Genomic DNA, 15,384 nt, shown 5'->3' on the forward strand with positions numbered 1-15,384 from the left:
AGAATAGGACTTGTGTAAAATTCATGAGGGCACCCAAGGGTCTAATTGTATGAATCTCCTTCCTTTATTATACTTACTTAATCCAGAAAAAAGTCAACCATTATGACAAGTATTTCAGGAAGCGTTTGTTGCCAAAGTACCTGAAACAAATCATGTAAACACATGGAAGGAAAGTGTATTTTCAAATCAGTGGGAAAATGATGCATTTTTGTTTTACAAGGATTAAAGGAGAGTTAATAAATCTTCTAGATACTGAAATAAACATTTAATAGACATTGATTCAATTGAGTATTATGGTTTGAAATGACATCAAATTGAAGACATGATCCCTGACCTGGGAAGTTTTATGAACTTACTGGAGAGACTAAGCCCATTGCTATGGAATGACCACAAAACAGTAAGAGTAGTACAAAAATCAGGAAGAGTAGTACAAAAATGAGAGAGCTTGAACCCCTAAGTACTGAGGAAAGGCACGATACAGGGTTTCAGTAGGGATTTACTATAGCTCTAGTAGACTTAGAATCATGATTTAGTTCCTAAAACACTATCATTTCAAAATAGAATTTAAAAAAAACCACCTAAAATATTCACTTCCTGTCGAAACCTAGGAACATACTGCAGTTGCGCTTTACTCATTTGAGATAAATACACCTTTCTCAAAATTTTAACTTTTTCTTTTCTTTGGCCAGGTGCTGTGGCTCATACCTGTAATCCCAGCACTTTGGGAGGCCTAGGCGGGCAGATCACAAGGTCAGGAGATCGAGACCATCCTATCTAACACGGTGAAACCCCATCTCTATTAAAAATACAAAAAATTAGTCGGGAGTGGTGATGGGCGCCTGTAGTCTCAGCTACTCTGGAGGCTGAGGCAGGAGGATGGTGTGAACCTGGGAGGTGGAGCTTGCAGTGAGCCAGAATCACACCACTGCACTCTAGGCTGGGCAACAGAGCGAGACTCTGTTTCAAAAAAAAAAAAAAAAAACACTTTTTCTTTTCTTTTTTCTTTCTTTCTTCTTTTTCTTGCCTTTTTTTTTTTTTTTTTTTTTTTTTTTGAGAGGGAATCTCTCTTTCTCCCCCAGGCTGGAGCACAGTGGTGCCACCTTAGCTCACTGCAACCTCCATCTCCTGGGTTCAAGTGATTCTTCTGCCTAAGCCTCCCGAGTAGCTGGGATTACAGGCACCCGCCACCATGCCTTGCTGATTTTTGTGTTTAGTAGAGACAGGGTTTTATCATGTTAGCCAGGCTGGTCTTGAACTCCTGACCTCAACTGATCCATCCAACTCAGCCTCCTAAAGTGCTGGGATTACAGTGAGCCACCTCACCCAGCCTGAGATAAATACATCTTTCTAAAGTCTCAGTGTTTAGGCTGATTTGCTTTTAGACATTCATCTATGCAGAATACCAAACAACTTCTGCTTAGATTCATTCTGAGTCTACAGGAGATGGAATATCTTTATAAATCATAACAAGTAACATTAAGAGTAAAACATCCCAGCCAGGGACTTACCTCAAAAGCTGAGGCATGACACATATTTTAATGGCAGTGGATTCGGAAACCAAGGTTAGGACCGTTCTTTCTTTATTAGAAAGAGATTTATAATTCAGGGCCTTTGAGAGTGAGTCTGGGTCCTCTGAACTGGACTTCTCCTCTTGTCCCTTCCTGTACCCCAACTCCCCAAATTAAATAAGTAGGGAAGCAGAACAAGAAAACCATTAACTTAATAGCATAGAATTTATGGCTGAAATCTTGCAAAGCTTATGTCAGCAAAGTAAAATAATTACTGTCACTTTCTTTAAGACACTTGGCTTTATGGTTCCTGTCACCTTTATCATAACATGCAGCTGATTTAGTAGCTCTATTTTTCATGGCAAATAGCCTGGTGTTGTGTTTTTTTGCATGTGACCATGCTATTGAGATGACAATACATGGCTATACTATAGTAGAGCTAAATTTAGATAATGAATTAGAACACTGTTAATAGTTTTGGTTTAGTCATGCTGTCAGAATGCCAACTCAGCCTTTTCTCTTGCTCTTTTTCCCTCTAGATTCTCAAGTCTAAAGACTTAACATCTCCAACCCAGCGCTACATTGACAGCAAAGTTGTGAAAACAAGAGCAGAAGGCGAATGGCTTTCCTTCGATGTAACTGATGCTGTTCATGAATGGCTTCACCATAAAGGTTATAGGCCACTCTCTCTTTTCCTCCCAAGATGTTTGGTATCCCTAAGTTACTTTAAATTGATTGCAGATTTAAGGGTATAGACACACATACAAATGACCTCCTTGACTTAATGTTTTCCAGACAGGAACCTGGGATTTAAAATAAGCTTACACTGTCCCTGCTGCACTTTTGTACCATCTAATAATTACATCATCCCAAATAAAAGCGAAGAATTAGAAGCAAGATTTGCAGGTAACCGAAACTTGGTCATATGAGGTGGGGGAGGGAGGGGTCTATATTGGTAATCTCATGGGGGATAAAATCAGTTTGCATGTGAAAATGAGACTGGTGAGGCCTGGGGAATTTCATTCATTTGGACAATGATATGGTTGGATATACATATGTGAAGGGAGAAAGGATTGGAAGAATGGGATAGGTTCCCCGTTTATAATTCTCAATGTCCAGTGATGACTTGGTCAATAATAACTGATTATTAACTCATTAACCCTCCAGTAGTAAGTTAAGACCTTTGTTCTTCATTGTAGCAAACCAACTTTCCATCTCTACTGATATTATAGAGAAAGATAGAATGTATTTAAGAAAATTCAATGATAATCCCCCAAGCCAAATGTCAGGAACTGACAACCATATTTCACAGAAGAAAGAGTGTCCTCATGCTACAGCTCCCATAACTAACTTTCCATGTATAAGAATATTCCACCTTTTCTAGCCCATACCCAATATTTCAAGTGGGTTCCTTATCAGAATTTTATATTAGTTTATAAACACATAAAAAGGTTTTGGCTTTCCCCATGCTCACCTTTAAGTAAGTTGGACAAAAGTCATGGAGAGTGAGGAGATACCAAGGCCTCAAGTCACTTCATGTATTAGATGATGAGTTGTTGGATGATGAGAGGTGAGAGGAAATCTCTGCCCATGTGCCAATGCAGCATCTGCCCACAATGCCAGGCCAGAGAATTGATTTCCCTGCCCTCCTAACATCACCCAGGACCTCCATCCACTTTTAGAAGACTACAGCAGTGCTCGCTCATGGAAAAATACTCCCAGAGGTCTAGAGATTTATTTCAGTCTCTAACCTAGTCATGATTCTCTGGAGTGTGGAGATTAAATGCTTAAACTGGCAGTCTCTTGAGCATGCTTTGGGGAGCTCAAGTTTCTAAATCTCAGATGGAATCAGGAAAGTGTTGAGGATGCCATAAAATAAATGAAAAAGCCCTTTCTTCACAGCTTCCCAAAATAGCATTAGGTAAGGGTGACTTCTGTTTCACTTGAACCTAATTCACTCCAATTCAGTTAAGTCTCAGTTTATGTTCATTAGGAAAGTCTTTTGAGTTTAGTAGTCTTAGGAAGAGTGTTAACCAGCGGGTGACAAGGCATATTCTATTGCCATGTGTTCAGTTGTCGAGGACTTGAACACAGCCTAAACTGAGGATTGACTAAAATAAACTGCCTAGATTGCCCTTGGACTATAGGTCAAAGACTGCTTCTGTAGTGACTTTCATAACCAACAGCCCTGGCTTTGACACTGAACTGCCTTCTGACAAGAGCCCCATTTAGAAGTGTTAATTGTCACATGGGTTAGTCGAAGTCCTGTTGTGCCATATCTATTTCCATGGGGAATGACTGTTGCCAGCTGATGCTGCTTTGGTGGTCATCACTGCTATTTGTGACAATATACAAAGGAAAAAAATATGGCTGATTATATTTGATGAAGGTGAAGCTAAATGTTTATTACCCAAATGCATTTTTTCAAGGTATTGATGGCACCTCCACATATACCAGTGGTGATCAGAAAACTATAAAGTCCACTAGGAAAAAAAACAGTGGGAAGACCCCACATCTCCTGCTAATGTTATTGCCCTCCTACAGACTTGAGTCACAACAGACCAACCGGCGGAAGAAGCGTGCTTTGGATGCGGCGTATTGCTTTAGGTAAAGGAAATAAAAATAAAATCAAGTAATTGCATCTGTTAACTCTTACACTGCCTTTGCCCTTTCTTCTACCGTGTATTGACCCGAGTGGAACTCATTGCTAAGACCAGATAGAGTGCAGTACAGCTCCTGTATCTCATACCACCATTCTTCCCAGAGGCTTATATTCATCAGGTCTTTAGCAGTGAACCAAGTGTGAAGGGAGAAAACTAGCCCCCCTGAATTTTTTCCCCAACATTCCTCTGAAGTTCTTTGGCGCTGAAGAAGAAAAAAAGCTCTCTGCCCCTCAGAACAAATAAAAGCTTATTGGAGGTGCGTGATGTCAACTCCTTAATCAAGAAAAACCCACCATCTGTATGATGCCTTCACCCTCACCAAGTTCGAGTGCTTATAGTCACACTTCTGTCATAGTAACAGAGATGAGGCAGCAGAATGCCATGTGTCACGCCTTTAGCAACAGCATATGAGAGAAGCAAGAAGAATTTATTTCCCATTCCCACATGAGTGCATGGAGGGAGAATGTGAATGTTCTTAGGTGGTCTCCGTGAGAGGAGGGCTCTTTCCTTATTTTGAGAGGTACAGGACAGGGAAGGGTCCTCACTGATGAAGGACTCAAAAGGTCAGAGGCCAGGAGTAAAGCTGCACTTTTTGATTGCCCGATCCAGTGGTTGCCCTCAGCAAGACTGCATGTTTCTTGATCTCTGGTTCATTCCTAGATTGGGGAACATGTGGTGAAATAAAGGATCGATTCTCAAAGGAAAATGCCTTAGACGGTTCTTTGAAAATTGCTGTTGTACTCCTTTCATTTTGTATTTGAAAGGGCAATAGAGGCTGGATGGCAGAACTGCCCAGTGTTGATTGGAAAGGGCTTCATCATGCCCAGCCACTCCCTGATTATATCTGGTCACTTGAAGGTAAAGGTATGATTTTCCAGGTCACAGACAAGGAAGTCAGGGTATAGAACTCATAGGGGCAAGCAGTCCAGCAAATCACCACACACAACACCCTATCATGAAAGTCATTTAAGATTACAGTAAAGCCGTTTAAACCTGGCCTATGGGCCAGGCACAGTGGCTCACGTCTGTAATCCTAGCACTTTAGGAGGCTGAGGCGGGCAGATCACGAGGTCAGGAGATCAAGATCATCCTGACTAACACAGTGAAACCCTGTCTCTACAAAAAATATGAAAAATCAGCCGGGCGTGGTGGCAGGCATCTGTAGTCCCAGCTACTTGGGAGGCTGAGGCAGGAGAATGGCGTGAACCCGGGAGGCAGAGGTTGCAGTGAGCCGTGATCATGCTATTGCACTCCAGCCTGGGCGACAGAGCGAGACTCTGTCTCAAACAAACAAACAAACAAAAAACACCTGGCCCATGGTGTTTGCTCATTAGATGTTTGTTGAATAAATGAATGAGTCATTTTTCTGGTTTGGGGTGAGGTGGTGGTAGAGTGAGGTGGTGAATCAGCTTTAAAATCTCCATTGCTTTTTTTTTTTTTTTTTTTTAACAGAAATGTGCAGGATAATTGCTGCCTACGTCCACTTTACATTGATTTCAAGAGGGATCTAGGGTGGAAATGGATACACGAACCCAAAGGGTACAATGCCAACTTCTGTGCTGGAGCGTGCCCGTATTTATGGAGTTCAGACACCCAGCACAGCAGGGTGAGTGTTCAGCTTACCTGTTGTCTCTGTTCTTGGGTTACCATGTGCACCTGCTGATAGTATTTCCAAATGAGTTGTAATTAACTTGGTGCCCTTTTACCATCACACATGTATGGGTACTGGAGAAATTCTTTTATTAGGTTGGTGCAAAAGTAATCGCGGTTTTTGCCATTACTTTCAATGGCAAAAACCGCAATTACTTTCGCACTCCCCTAATAGATGAGGAGGAAGAATGTAGGCTGTAGATGAAATCAGAAAGTGACACTGATCAGTTTCAAACCACAGGTCTCACCTGCCCAGTTATAAACAACTGGAGGGAAGTTTTGTTTGTTTTTTTCTTTATTTTATATTCTTTTTCAAAAATAATTTTTATTCATACCTACTTGCATATATTAATGAGGTACATGTGATATTTTGATACATGTATACAATGTGTAATGATGAAATCAGGGTAATTAGGATATCCATCACCTCAAAAATGTATCATTTCCTCATTTGGGGAACATTCCAGGTCATCTCTTCTAGTTATTTAAAAATATACAATAAATTATCATTAACTATAGTAACCCTACTGTGCTATAAAACATTAAAATTTGTTCCTTCTATCTAACTGTATTTTGGTATCTATTAATCAGCTTCTCTTCACCCTTACCCTGTTCCCAGCCTCTGGTAACCATCATTCTACTCTCTGCCTCCATGAGTTTTATATTTTTAACAGCTATAAGCATAAATAGCCAAAAACAGCACACCCTTTTAAAATCAATATGTCACATAGTATCATTTATAGATAAAGTGTGACAGGACCCAGGTCTCCATCTAAAAAAAAAAAATCTGCTGTCATCTCCATCAGGGACTGTTACATTAGAAAGAACACTGGGGATTTCAGTTAATGCCAGTGAGTGTGTGATTATTAGTAAATACACTAGCAATTTACTAATGTATGACAGAATGTAGTTTAACATCTCTAAACCTCAGTTTCTTATCAGTAAGAAGGAATGTCTGTATTAAAAGTTATCTTTAAAATAATAATGCCAAACGCAAGAGTTGATATGAAGTACAAAAGATGATATATGTAAAAATGACTTGAAAATTAGTTTCTCTACTTTTTAAAAATGTAACACAAAGTAAATGAGAATCTGAGTATTTTATCAAGTTGTTTCAGTGAAGATAGAGTTAATTCAGAAGGTAATTCCCAGATTGGATGGTATGGGTTTCCAGCAAGATTAGAGAAGAGTTTTTCTATGTAATAATGTTATTTGTTCACATGCTTCCTCCTGATGGCTCATCAGGATTTTAGAGATAGAAAGGACATCTTATCCAACCCTTTCATTTTCTTAAAGAAGTTGGGGGCCAGGCACGGTGACTCATGCCTGTAATCCCAGCACTTTGGGAGGCCAAGATGGGTGGATCACGAGGTCAGGAGTTCAAGGCCAGCCTGGTCAAGATGGTGAAACCCCATCTCTACTAAAAATACAAAAAAATTAGCCAGGCATGGTGGCGGGCGCCTGCAATCCCAGCTACTTGGGAGGTTTAGGCAGAGAATTGCTTGAACCCGGGAGGCAGGGGTTGCAGTGAGCCGAGATCGTGCCACTGCACTCCAGCCTGGGTGACAGAGTGAGGCCCCATCTCAAAAAAAAAAAAAAAAAAAAAGAAAGAAAAGAAAAGAAATTGGAGTCTAGATCATGTAGTCTAGATGATACCCAAGACCAAAGAGAAAATTAGTGACAAACCAAGGCTTGGCACGTAGGCCTCCTTGTTTTATAACCAGGCCTCCATTTGCCCTATCTTACTGGGTTTAATTCCCAAAATATGGTTAAATGTTAGGGTTTCTATTCTGCTCTTTATGCCTCTGTAAATCTCCCTATTAAAGAGGCATTAGAAAAATTGCCTTCACTGCAGGATAGGAAAATGGATCAGCTGCCAAGAAGATCACATACTACATTCAGCTGAATTCATGAGTTTGGGGGTTATCAATTATTTTAGACAATCTGTATTATAAAAATTCCTCTTTAGTTCATACGAAAAATCATGAGTTCATGGAGTATAAAGTATATTTATTTATAAATGCCTGCATATGCTGGAATTTAAATTGACAAATATGGCTCCCCTTCCTTCAGCTGTTTTCCCAACTCCCCTGTAGACTTTGGCACTCGGGGGCGACCGTGTGCTTGGCCATGTGAGGGAAGCTTGCTCATGCCTGTCCCTTTGTCTGAGCTCTCTGGCCAGGCTGCCTCCTCTGGGCTGCGGCAGCAGTAGCTGTAATGTGGGCAAGGCCCTGTTGCCAAGTAGAAACATAATTCTCCTCTCTGATACACAGAGGGAGTGTGTGAAGGCTGAGACCACGCTTGTTTTTCAAGGAGAGAGGAAGAATAACTGTCATGGTCACAAATGTGTGGTTTGGACAGTTACCCAAGAAGCCAGAGGTAGCTAATAAAGTAGTCAGTGTTGCTGTGCTGAACAGATCTTCTGTCTTAGGCTGAAAAAATTGCAGTGAATCTCGAGGAAAAGGTCATTTGCTGTTTGACTAACACGTTAATGGCATCCTTGGAAATGTCTCTGTATCATCAGTGGGGAACCTACATACTTCCATTAGTAAAAGTCGCACACCCCTCTGATACAGAATGGGGTTAAAGGTATAAGTCTAATTATAGAACCGTCTCTTCATCCTGTTTTCGGACTTGCCATTAACTCCTCCAACTCAGCAACTACTATTTACCACATAGAAAGTTAATGGAGGGTTGATTATGATTGTGATTATGATTATGACCGTTTTAAGCAAAATATAAGAAAATGAATAATTCTTTCTTATAGGAGATCTTAGAGATCACTTTTATGTCATTTCTAGCATCATTGTATCTATGAAGCAATGCTAAATAAAAAGACTTTTTTTTTTAATGAAAATTGAGGATACCTTAAATTGGCCTGAGGAGACACTTAACGTAGAAAGATTTCATTTCCTTCCTTCCTTATTTATTTATTTAAAGAAACAAGGTCTAGGTGTGTTGTCCAAGCTAGTCCTGAACTCCTGGACTCAAGTGATTCTTCAAAGTGTTGGGATTACAGGCGTGAGCCACTGTGCCCGGTCTGTAGAAAGATTTCACATTGCTTGCAGGTGTCTTTTTCTCTACGCAAGGGTAGATTAAAGCTCTTATGAGAGCTTTGATAGAACTTTTTATTCTTCTACTTATTCATGTATTCATTTCTTCACTTAGTACATGAATCTCATTTTGTCCAGAGAAGACTTACTGGGGCTATAAGATAAAAGCAGAGTCTATAGAGTTCCTGACCTGGAGTGAGCTCTGAATCTAGATGGAATTGAAACGTATACTCAAGAAACAACTTCATTTACAGAGTAGTGTACAAAAAAGACCAAATACTACAAGGATCAAGTTTTGTGGGGACCTAGGAAGTATGTGCAGCCAAGGACTGATCAGAGGAAAGACTTATTGGAAAAACTGGGAAAATCTGTTGAATGAGCAGTTTTTTCCAATCTGACTCTTACAGAATCATTTGCTTAAGATGTGTGAAAAACGAGTTCTGTGTGGGAAAATAATGACTTTGATGATTGCTAAGGTCACATACCAGTTTGACTGTAATTTAGGAAATTAGCGACAGAAAATAATTCAAATTTCCTACTCAGCGCTATGACGGATAACAATGCAGAATTGTTCTTTAAAAACTAATTGTGTTCATTTTCCATCTTTCCCTATGATGTCTCTCCTCTCCTGTCCTTTCAGGTCCTGAGCTTATATAATACCATAAATCCAGAAGCATCTGCTTCTCCTTGCTGCGTGTCCCAAGATTTAGAACCTCTAACCATTCTCTACTACATTGGCAAAACACCCAAGATTGAACAGCTTTCTAATATGATTGTAAAGTCTTGCAAATGCAGCTAAACTTCTTGGAAAAGTGGCAAGATCAAAATTACAATGATGATGATAATGATGATGACGACGACAATGATGATGCTTGTAACAAGAAAACATAAGAGAGCCTTGGTTCGTCAGTGTTAAAAAAATTTTTGAAAAGGCGGTACTAGTTCAGACACGTAGGAAGTTTGTGTTCTGTTTGTTAAAACTGGCGTCTGACACAAAAAAAGTTGAAGGCCTTATTCTACATTTCACCTACTTTGTAAGTGAGAGAGACAAGAAGCAAATTGTTTTTAAAGGAAAAAAATAAACACTGGAAGAATTTATTAGTGTTAATTATGTGAACAACGACGACGACAACAACAACAAAAAGAAAAAAAAAAAAAAACAGGAAAATCCCATTAAGTGGAGTTGCTGTACGTACCGTTCCTATCCCACGCCTCACTTGATTTTTCTGTATTGCTATGCAATAGGCACCCTTTCCATTCTTACTCTTAGAGTTAACAGTGAGTTATTTATTGTGTGTTACTATATAATGAACGTTTCATTGCCCTTGGAAAATAAAACAGGTGTATAAAGTGGAGACCAAATACTTTGCCAGAAACTCATGGATGGCTTAAAGAACTTGAACTCAAACGAGCCAGAAAAAAAGAGGTCATATTAATGGGATGAAAACCCAAGTGAGTTATTATATGACCGAAAAAGTCTGCATTAAGATAAAGACCCTGAAAACACATGTTATGTACCAGCTGCCTAAGGAAGCTTCTTGTAAGGTCCAAAAACTAAAAAGCCTGTTAATAAAAGAAACTTTCAGTCAGAATAAGTCTGTAAGATTTTTTTTTCTTTTTAATTGTAAATGGTTCTTTGTCAGTTTAGTAAACCAGTGAAATGTTGAAGTGTTTTGACATGTACTGGTCAAACTTCAGACCTTAAAATATTGCTGTATAGCTATGCTATAGGTTTTTTCCTTTGTTTTGGTATATGTAACCATACCTATATTATTAAAATAGATGGATATAGAAGCCAGCATAATTGAAAACACATCTGCAGATCTCTTTTGCAAACTATTAAATCAAAACATTAACTACTTTATGTGTAATGTGTAAATTTTTACCATATTTTTTATATTCTGTAATAATGTCAACTACGATTTAGATTGACTTAAATTTGAGCTCTTTTTAATGATCACTCACAAATGTATGTTTCTTTTAGCTGGCCAGTACTTTTGAGTAAAGCCCCTATATTTTGACTTGCACTACAGATGCATTTTTTATAACATTTGCCCTACTTGTGCTTTGTGTTTTGTTCATTATTATGACATAAGCTACCTGGGTCTACCTGTCCTTTTTTTTTTATTTTACAAAAAAGATGGGTTCGAGTTCAGTGGTCTTCCTTCATCTTCCAAGCATCGTTACTAACCAAGTCAGACATTAACAAACTTTTATGTTAGGAAAAGGAGGAATGTTACAGATACATAGAAGATTGAGGTAAAATGTTTTAGTTTTAGCAAGGATTTAAGGTTCTATCTAAAACTCAGAATCTTGATTAAGTTAAGAAAAGTTTCTCTACCTTCGTTTAATCAATATTTTCATAAAATCCTATTGTTATTACAAAGTGGACACTTCATAGGAAACTTCTTTTTCTTTAGTCAGGCTTTTAATATTCAGTGGGAAATGGAAACATACACATTTTAGTCGATTTTTCAAATGGGGGAAAAAGTCCAGGTTAGCATAAGTCATTTTGTGTATTTCACTGAAGTTAAGGTTTTATAAATGTTCTTTGAAGGTGAAAAGGCACAAGCCAATTTTTCCTATGATCAAAAAATTCTTTCTTTCCTCTGAGTGAGACTTATCTATATCTGAGGCTAAAGTTTACCTCGCTTTAATAAATAATTTGCCACATCATTGCAGAAGAGGTATCCTCATGTTGGGGTTTATAGAATATGTCAGTTTGTCACTTGTCACTTATTTAGCTTTACAATAAAAATTAATAGGTAAAGCAATGGAATATTTGCAGTTTCACCTAAAGAGCAGCATAAGGAGGTGGGAATCCAAAGTGAAATTGTTTGATATGGTCTACTTCTTTTTCGGAATTTCCTGACCATTAATTAAAATAAAGAATTGGATTTGCAAGTTTGAAAACTGGAAAAGCAAGAGATGGGATGCCATAATAGTAAACAGCCCTTGTGTTGGATGTAACCCAATCCCAGATTTGAGTGTGTGTTGATTATATTTTTTGTCTTCCACTTTTCTATTAATTATGTGTAAATCACTTTTATTTCTGCAGGTATTTTCCTCTCAAATAGGATGGCATTTTGTTTTGTATTATTTTGTCTTTCCTCATGAATGCACTGATAATATTTTAAATGCTCTATTTTAAGATCTCTTGAATCTTTTTTTTTTTTTTTTTAATTTGGGGGTTCTATAAGGTCTTTATTTCCCATAAGTAAATATTGCCATGGGAGGGGGGTGGAGGTGGGAAGGAAGGGGGGAAGTGCTAGTATGCAAGTGGGCAGCAATTATTTTTGTGTTAATCAGCAGTACAATTTGATCGTTGGCATGGTTAAAAAATGGAATATAAGATTAGCTGTTTTGTATTTTGATGACCAATTACGCTGTATTTTAACACGATGTATGTCTGTTTTTGTGGTGCTCTAGTGGTAAATAAATTATTTCAATGATACATGGATGTCTTTTTCCTATCAGTACCATCATCGAGTCTAGAAAACACCTGTGATGCAGTAAGACTATCTGAAGCTGGAAAAGTCATACCACATTTCACATTGCCCTCGGCTTTCTCCCTTAAGGATAGTCACTTCAGAAGTCATGCTTTAAAGCACAAGAGTCAGGCCATATTCATCAAGGATGGAAGAAATCCCTGTGCAGTCTTTTTATTCCTTTATTTATTGGTATTTGGTAATTGTTTGAGATTTAGTTTCCATCCAGCTTGACTGCCGACCAGAAAAAATGCAGAGAGATGTTTGCACCATGCTTTGGCTTTCTGGTTCTATGTTCTGCCAACGCCAGGGCCAAAAGAACTGGTCTAGACAGTATCCCCTGTAGCCCCATAACTTGGATAGTTGCTGAGCCAGCCAGATATAACAAGAGCCACGTGCTCTTTGGGGTTGGTTGGTTGGGATCAGCTACTCGCCTGTCAGTTTCACTGGTACCACTGCACCACAAACAAAAAAACCCACCCTATTTCCTCCAAGTTTTTTGGCTGTTACCTACAAAACCAGACTCCTCAAATGAGTTGCCAATCTCTTAATAAACAGGAATAATAAAAATAGTAATTGTGACTCAATCTGGTTGTCTTGCTTTGTCTAGTGAAAGAACTAGTGTGTGCCTGTTGTGTTGTCTAAACACCATCTAGAAACAAACCATCAATTTGAGTATTGAGGGAGAAGAGAAAATGCTTCCCTTGACTGCAATCTCATCTGTGTTTGATCTTTCATAGTAAACTCATAGAGAGAGGAAGTTTGTCACCCAACTCATTCATTCATGCTTCTGTGCAGCCTGGCTAGTCCCAGACCTATCACTGCAACATTATATTTAATTGATGAGTAAGAATAGAAGGTATCATAGAATCAGAGAGATGAAAAGAGCCACCTAACAGCCTTACAAACTTTGGCAAATTTGTCAGCAACTCTAGGCCTCTATTTAGCTTTAAAATGAAGATGAGAATACTTGCTCTATAGCATTTTGTCTGTGTGTTTTAGTGCCCTTGTCGTTAAGTGAATGGACACGCGAAAAGGTTCCTTGCTTAGTGTTTTTTTCTGTAATTGGCTGAGTAAATGGCAGGCAAGCTTACAATATTTCCAAGCCTGTTCTGTTTTTGGTTTCTTGGAGATCTTGTAATGAACTTTTAACCTCCAGACTATAACCTGGGCTCGTATTTCTCCACCTTGATACTAAATGTGTAAAACCTCCAGACCCTTATCTCATAAATTGATCAGGACATCAGTAATTCCTGAGAATATTCTATAACTCTATATGTTAACCTTTTGGTTACAGGACTGACAGAAGTTATTTACAGGGAAAATGTTCATTTTAAGCTTTGCTGAAGTCCACCAACTAAAACTCAAAGTAAAAGAGAACAGTGGCTAGTTTAATGACCCACTCCCTAACATGATAATGCAGTATTGATAACTACAGTATTCTAAGTATCTACCAGACACTGCTCTCTTTTAATTTATTTAATCTCATATTTAATACTAGGATGTAGTTTTTTAAAAAAATATGACTCCATTTTAAAGGGAAGTGAGCAGACTCAGAATGCTTAAATTACTTGTCCAAGACCACTCAGTTTGTTGGTGAAGGGTCCGGAACTTCATTGTCTGTTGTATTAGCCACTAGCCACATGTGGCCATTGAGCAATTGAAACATGGCTAATGTGAATTGAGATATGCCAGGTGTGTAAAATATACACCACATTTTGAAGACTTAGTACAAAAAAAGATTGTACTTTTTTGTATTTTTATATTGATTTCTATATTGATTACATGTCTAAATAATACTATTTTGAATATATGGGATTAAATAAAGTATATTATTAATTTTACCTGTTTTTTTTTCACTTATTTAATACAGTTACCAGAAAATTTAAAATTACATATGTGGCTCACATTTGCATCTTGTATTCTTGTGTTTCTAGTAGACACCTCTGGTGAAGAATTTGAAAGCAGCTCTGTTTACAAACAATGACTACATGATACCCATTAGCTATAATATTACCAATCTTTGTTTTTGTAATTTACATATGATTGAACTATATTAGGTCATACCTTATGAAAATGCAGTTTTTGTAGGTCAAAATTTGTTGAATATTCACATTCTATAGAATTCAACATAAAAGGTGGTGCTGACTGAAAAATGTGGTAATGAAAGTACAAATATTACCTAAGCCCCACTGGCAAAGCCCTTGATGAAACTGATGGTTATGTACAAGCAAAGCACCACTAAGTGGAACAGCACAACCTACTCCTAAGCAAGATGGGCTGTTGTATGAAATGATTTCAGCCCTTAGAAATCTTCATTAATGTACCTACAACAACATTTTCTACCATTTTTAGGGGAGAATAAAAAGAAAAAGCCAAAAACTCACTGTTCCTTGTAGTCACTAGTCTTGAGATGACATTACTTTTCTATCTGGGAATAAGCTGAGCTGTGCTCCTTTTGCTTAGACTTAAGCCTTAGACTATGGATAGACCTATGCTTTGTAAACTCCCTGAAACACATATAATGTGTGTGGGAGGAGGATTGCTTTAAAAAAAAATGAAGCAAAATTTCAAATACAAAATTAGATTCAAAGTCTTAGAAAGGGCCCATAAAAGCAAAAGACTAGGAATTCAAGCACATCATGGCAAACCTGTCTCTGAACTTTAGCTAATACATGCCATTGTTCTCTCAAAGACTATTACCTTGTAATTCTAGCAAAAATTAGATTGCATCTCTTTTTGCTAATCTACTAAATCATCACTCTATTCTCTAGTCCTTCCTTTGTCTCTGCAACCGCATCCTCTGTGCTGAACAAAGAAAACTAGGACCCTGATTTTACTAACGTGCCAGGTCAGGTCAGAGATAGTAAAGGAAATGTTATTTTTGTGCCTCTTTTGGAGCATAATAACCAGATCTGATGAGATTACAGAAATAATATAAATACTAGGTAATTATATCAACATATACAAATAATTTCACTTAACATTGCAAAGGTAATGCTTTTTAATTGGCTTTTTTAAA

General features: G+C 38.0%; 1 protein-coding gene across 2 annotated transcripts in view; it reads left to right on the forward strand.

Moving 5' to 3' along the window:
- Positions 1–12,328, forward strand: part of TGFB2 (transforming growth factor beta 2) — a 96,464-nt gene extending 84,136 nt beyond the window's left edge. For both annotated transcript variants that reach the window (XM_005540873.4, XM_005540874.4), the window contains 5 exons: positions 2,048–2,180; positions 2,304–2,414; positions 3,938–4,115; positions 5,624–5,777; positions 9,515–12,328. In XM_005540873.4, coding sequence (XP_005540930.1) covers positions 2,048–2,180; positions 2,304–2,414; positions 3,938–4,115; positions 5,624–5,777; positions 9,515–9,673 — 735 coding nt within the window. In that variant the 3' untranslated portion in view covers positions 9,674–12,328. The remainder of the gene's footprint in view (positions 1–2,047; positions 2,181–2,303; positions 2,415–3,937; positions 4,116–5,623; positions 5,778–9,514) is intronic.
- The last annotated feature ends 3,056 nt before the right edge of the window (positions 12,329–15,384 follow it).

The sequence above is a fragment of the Macaca fascicularis genome, chromosome 1 (genome assembly GCF_037993035.2).
Source record: "Macaca fascicularis isolate 582-1 chromosome 1, T2T-MFA8v1.1".
NCBI classification, from domain to species: Eukaryota; Metazoa; Chordata; class Mammalia; order Primates; family Cercopithecidae; genus Macaca; species Macaca fascicularis.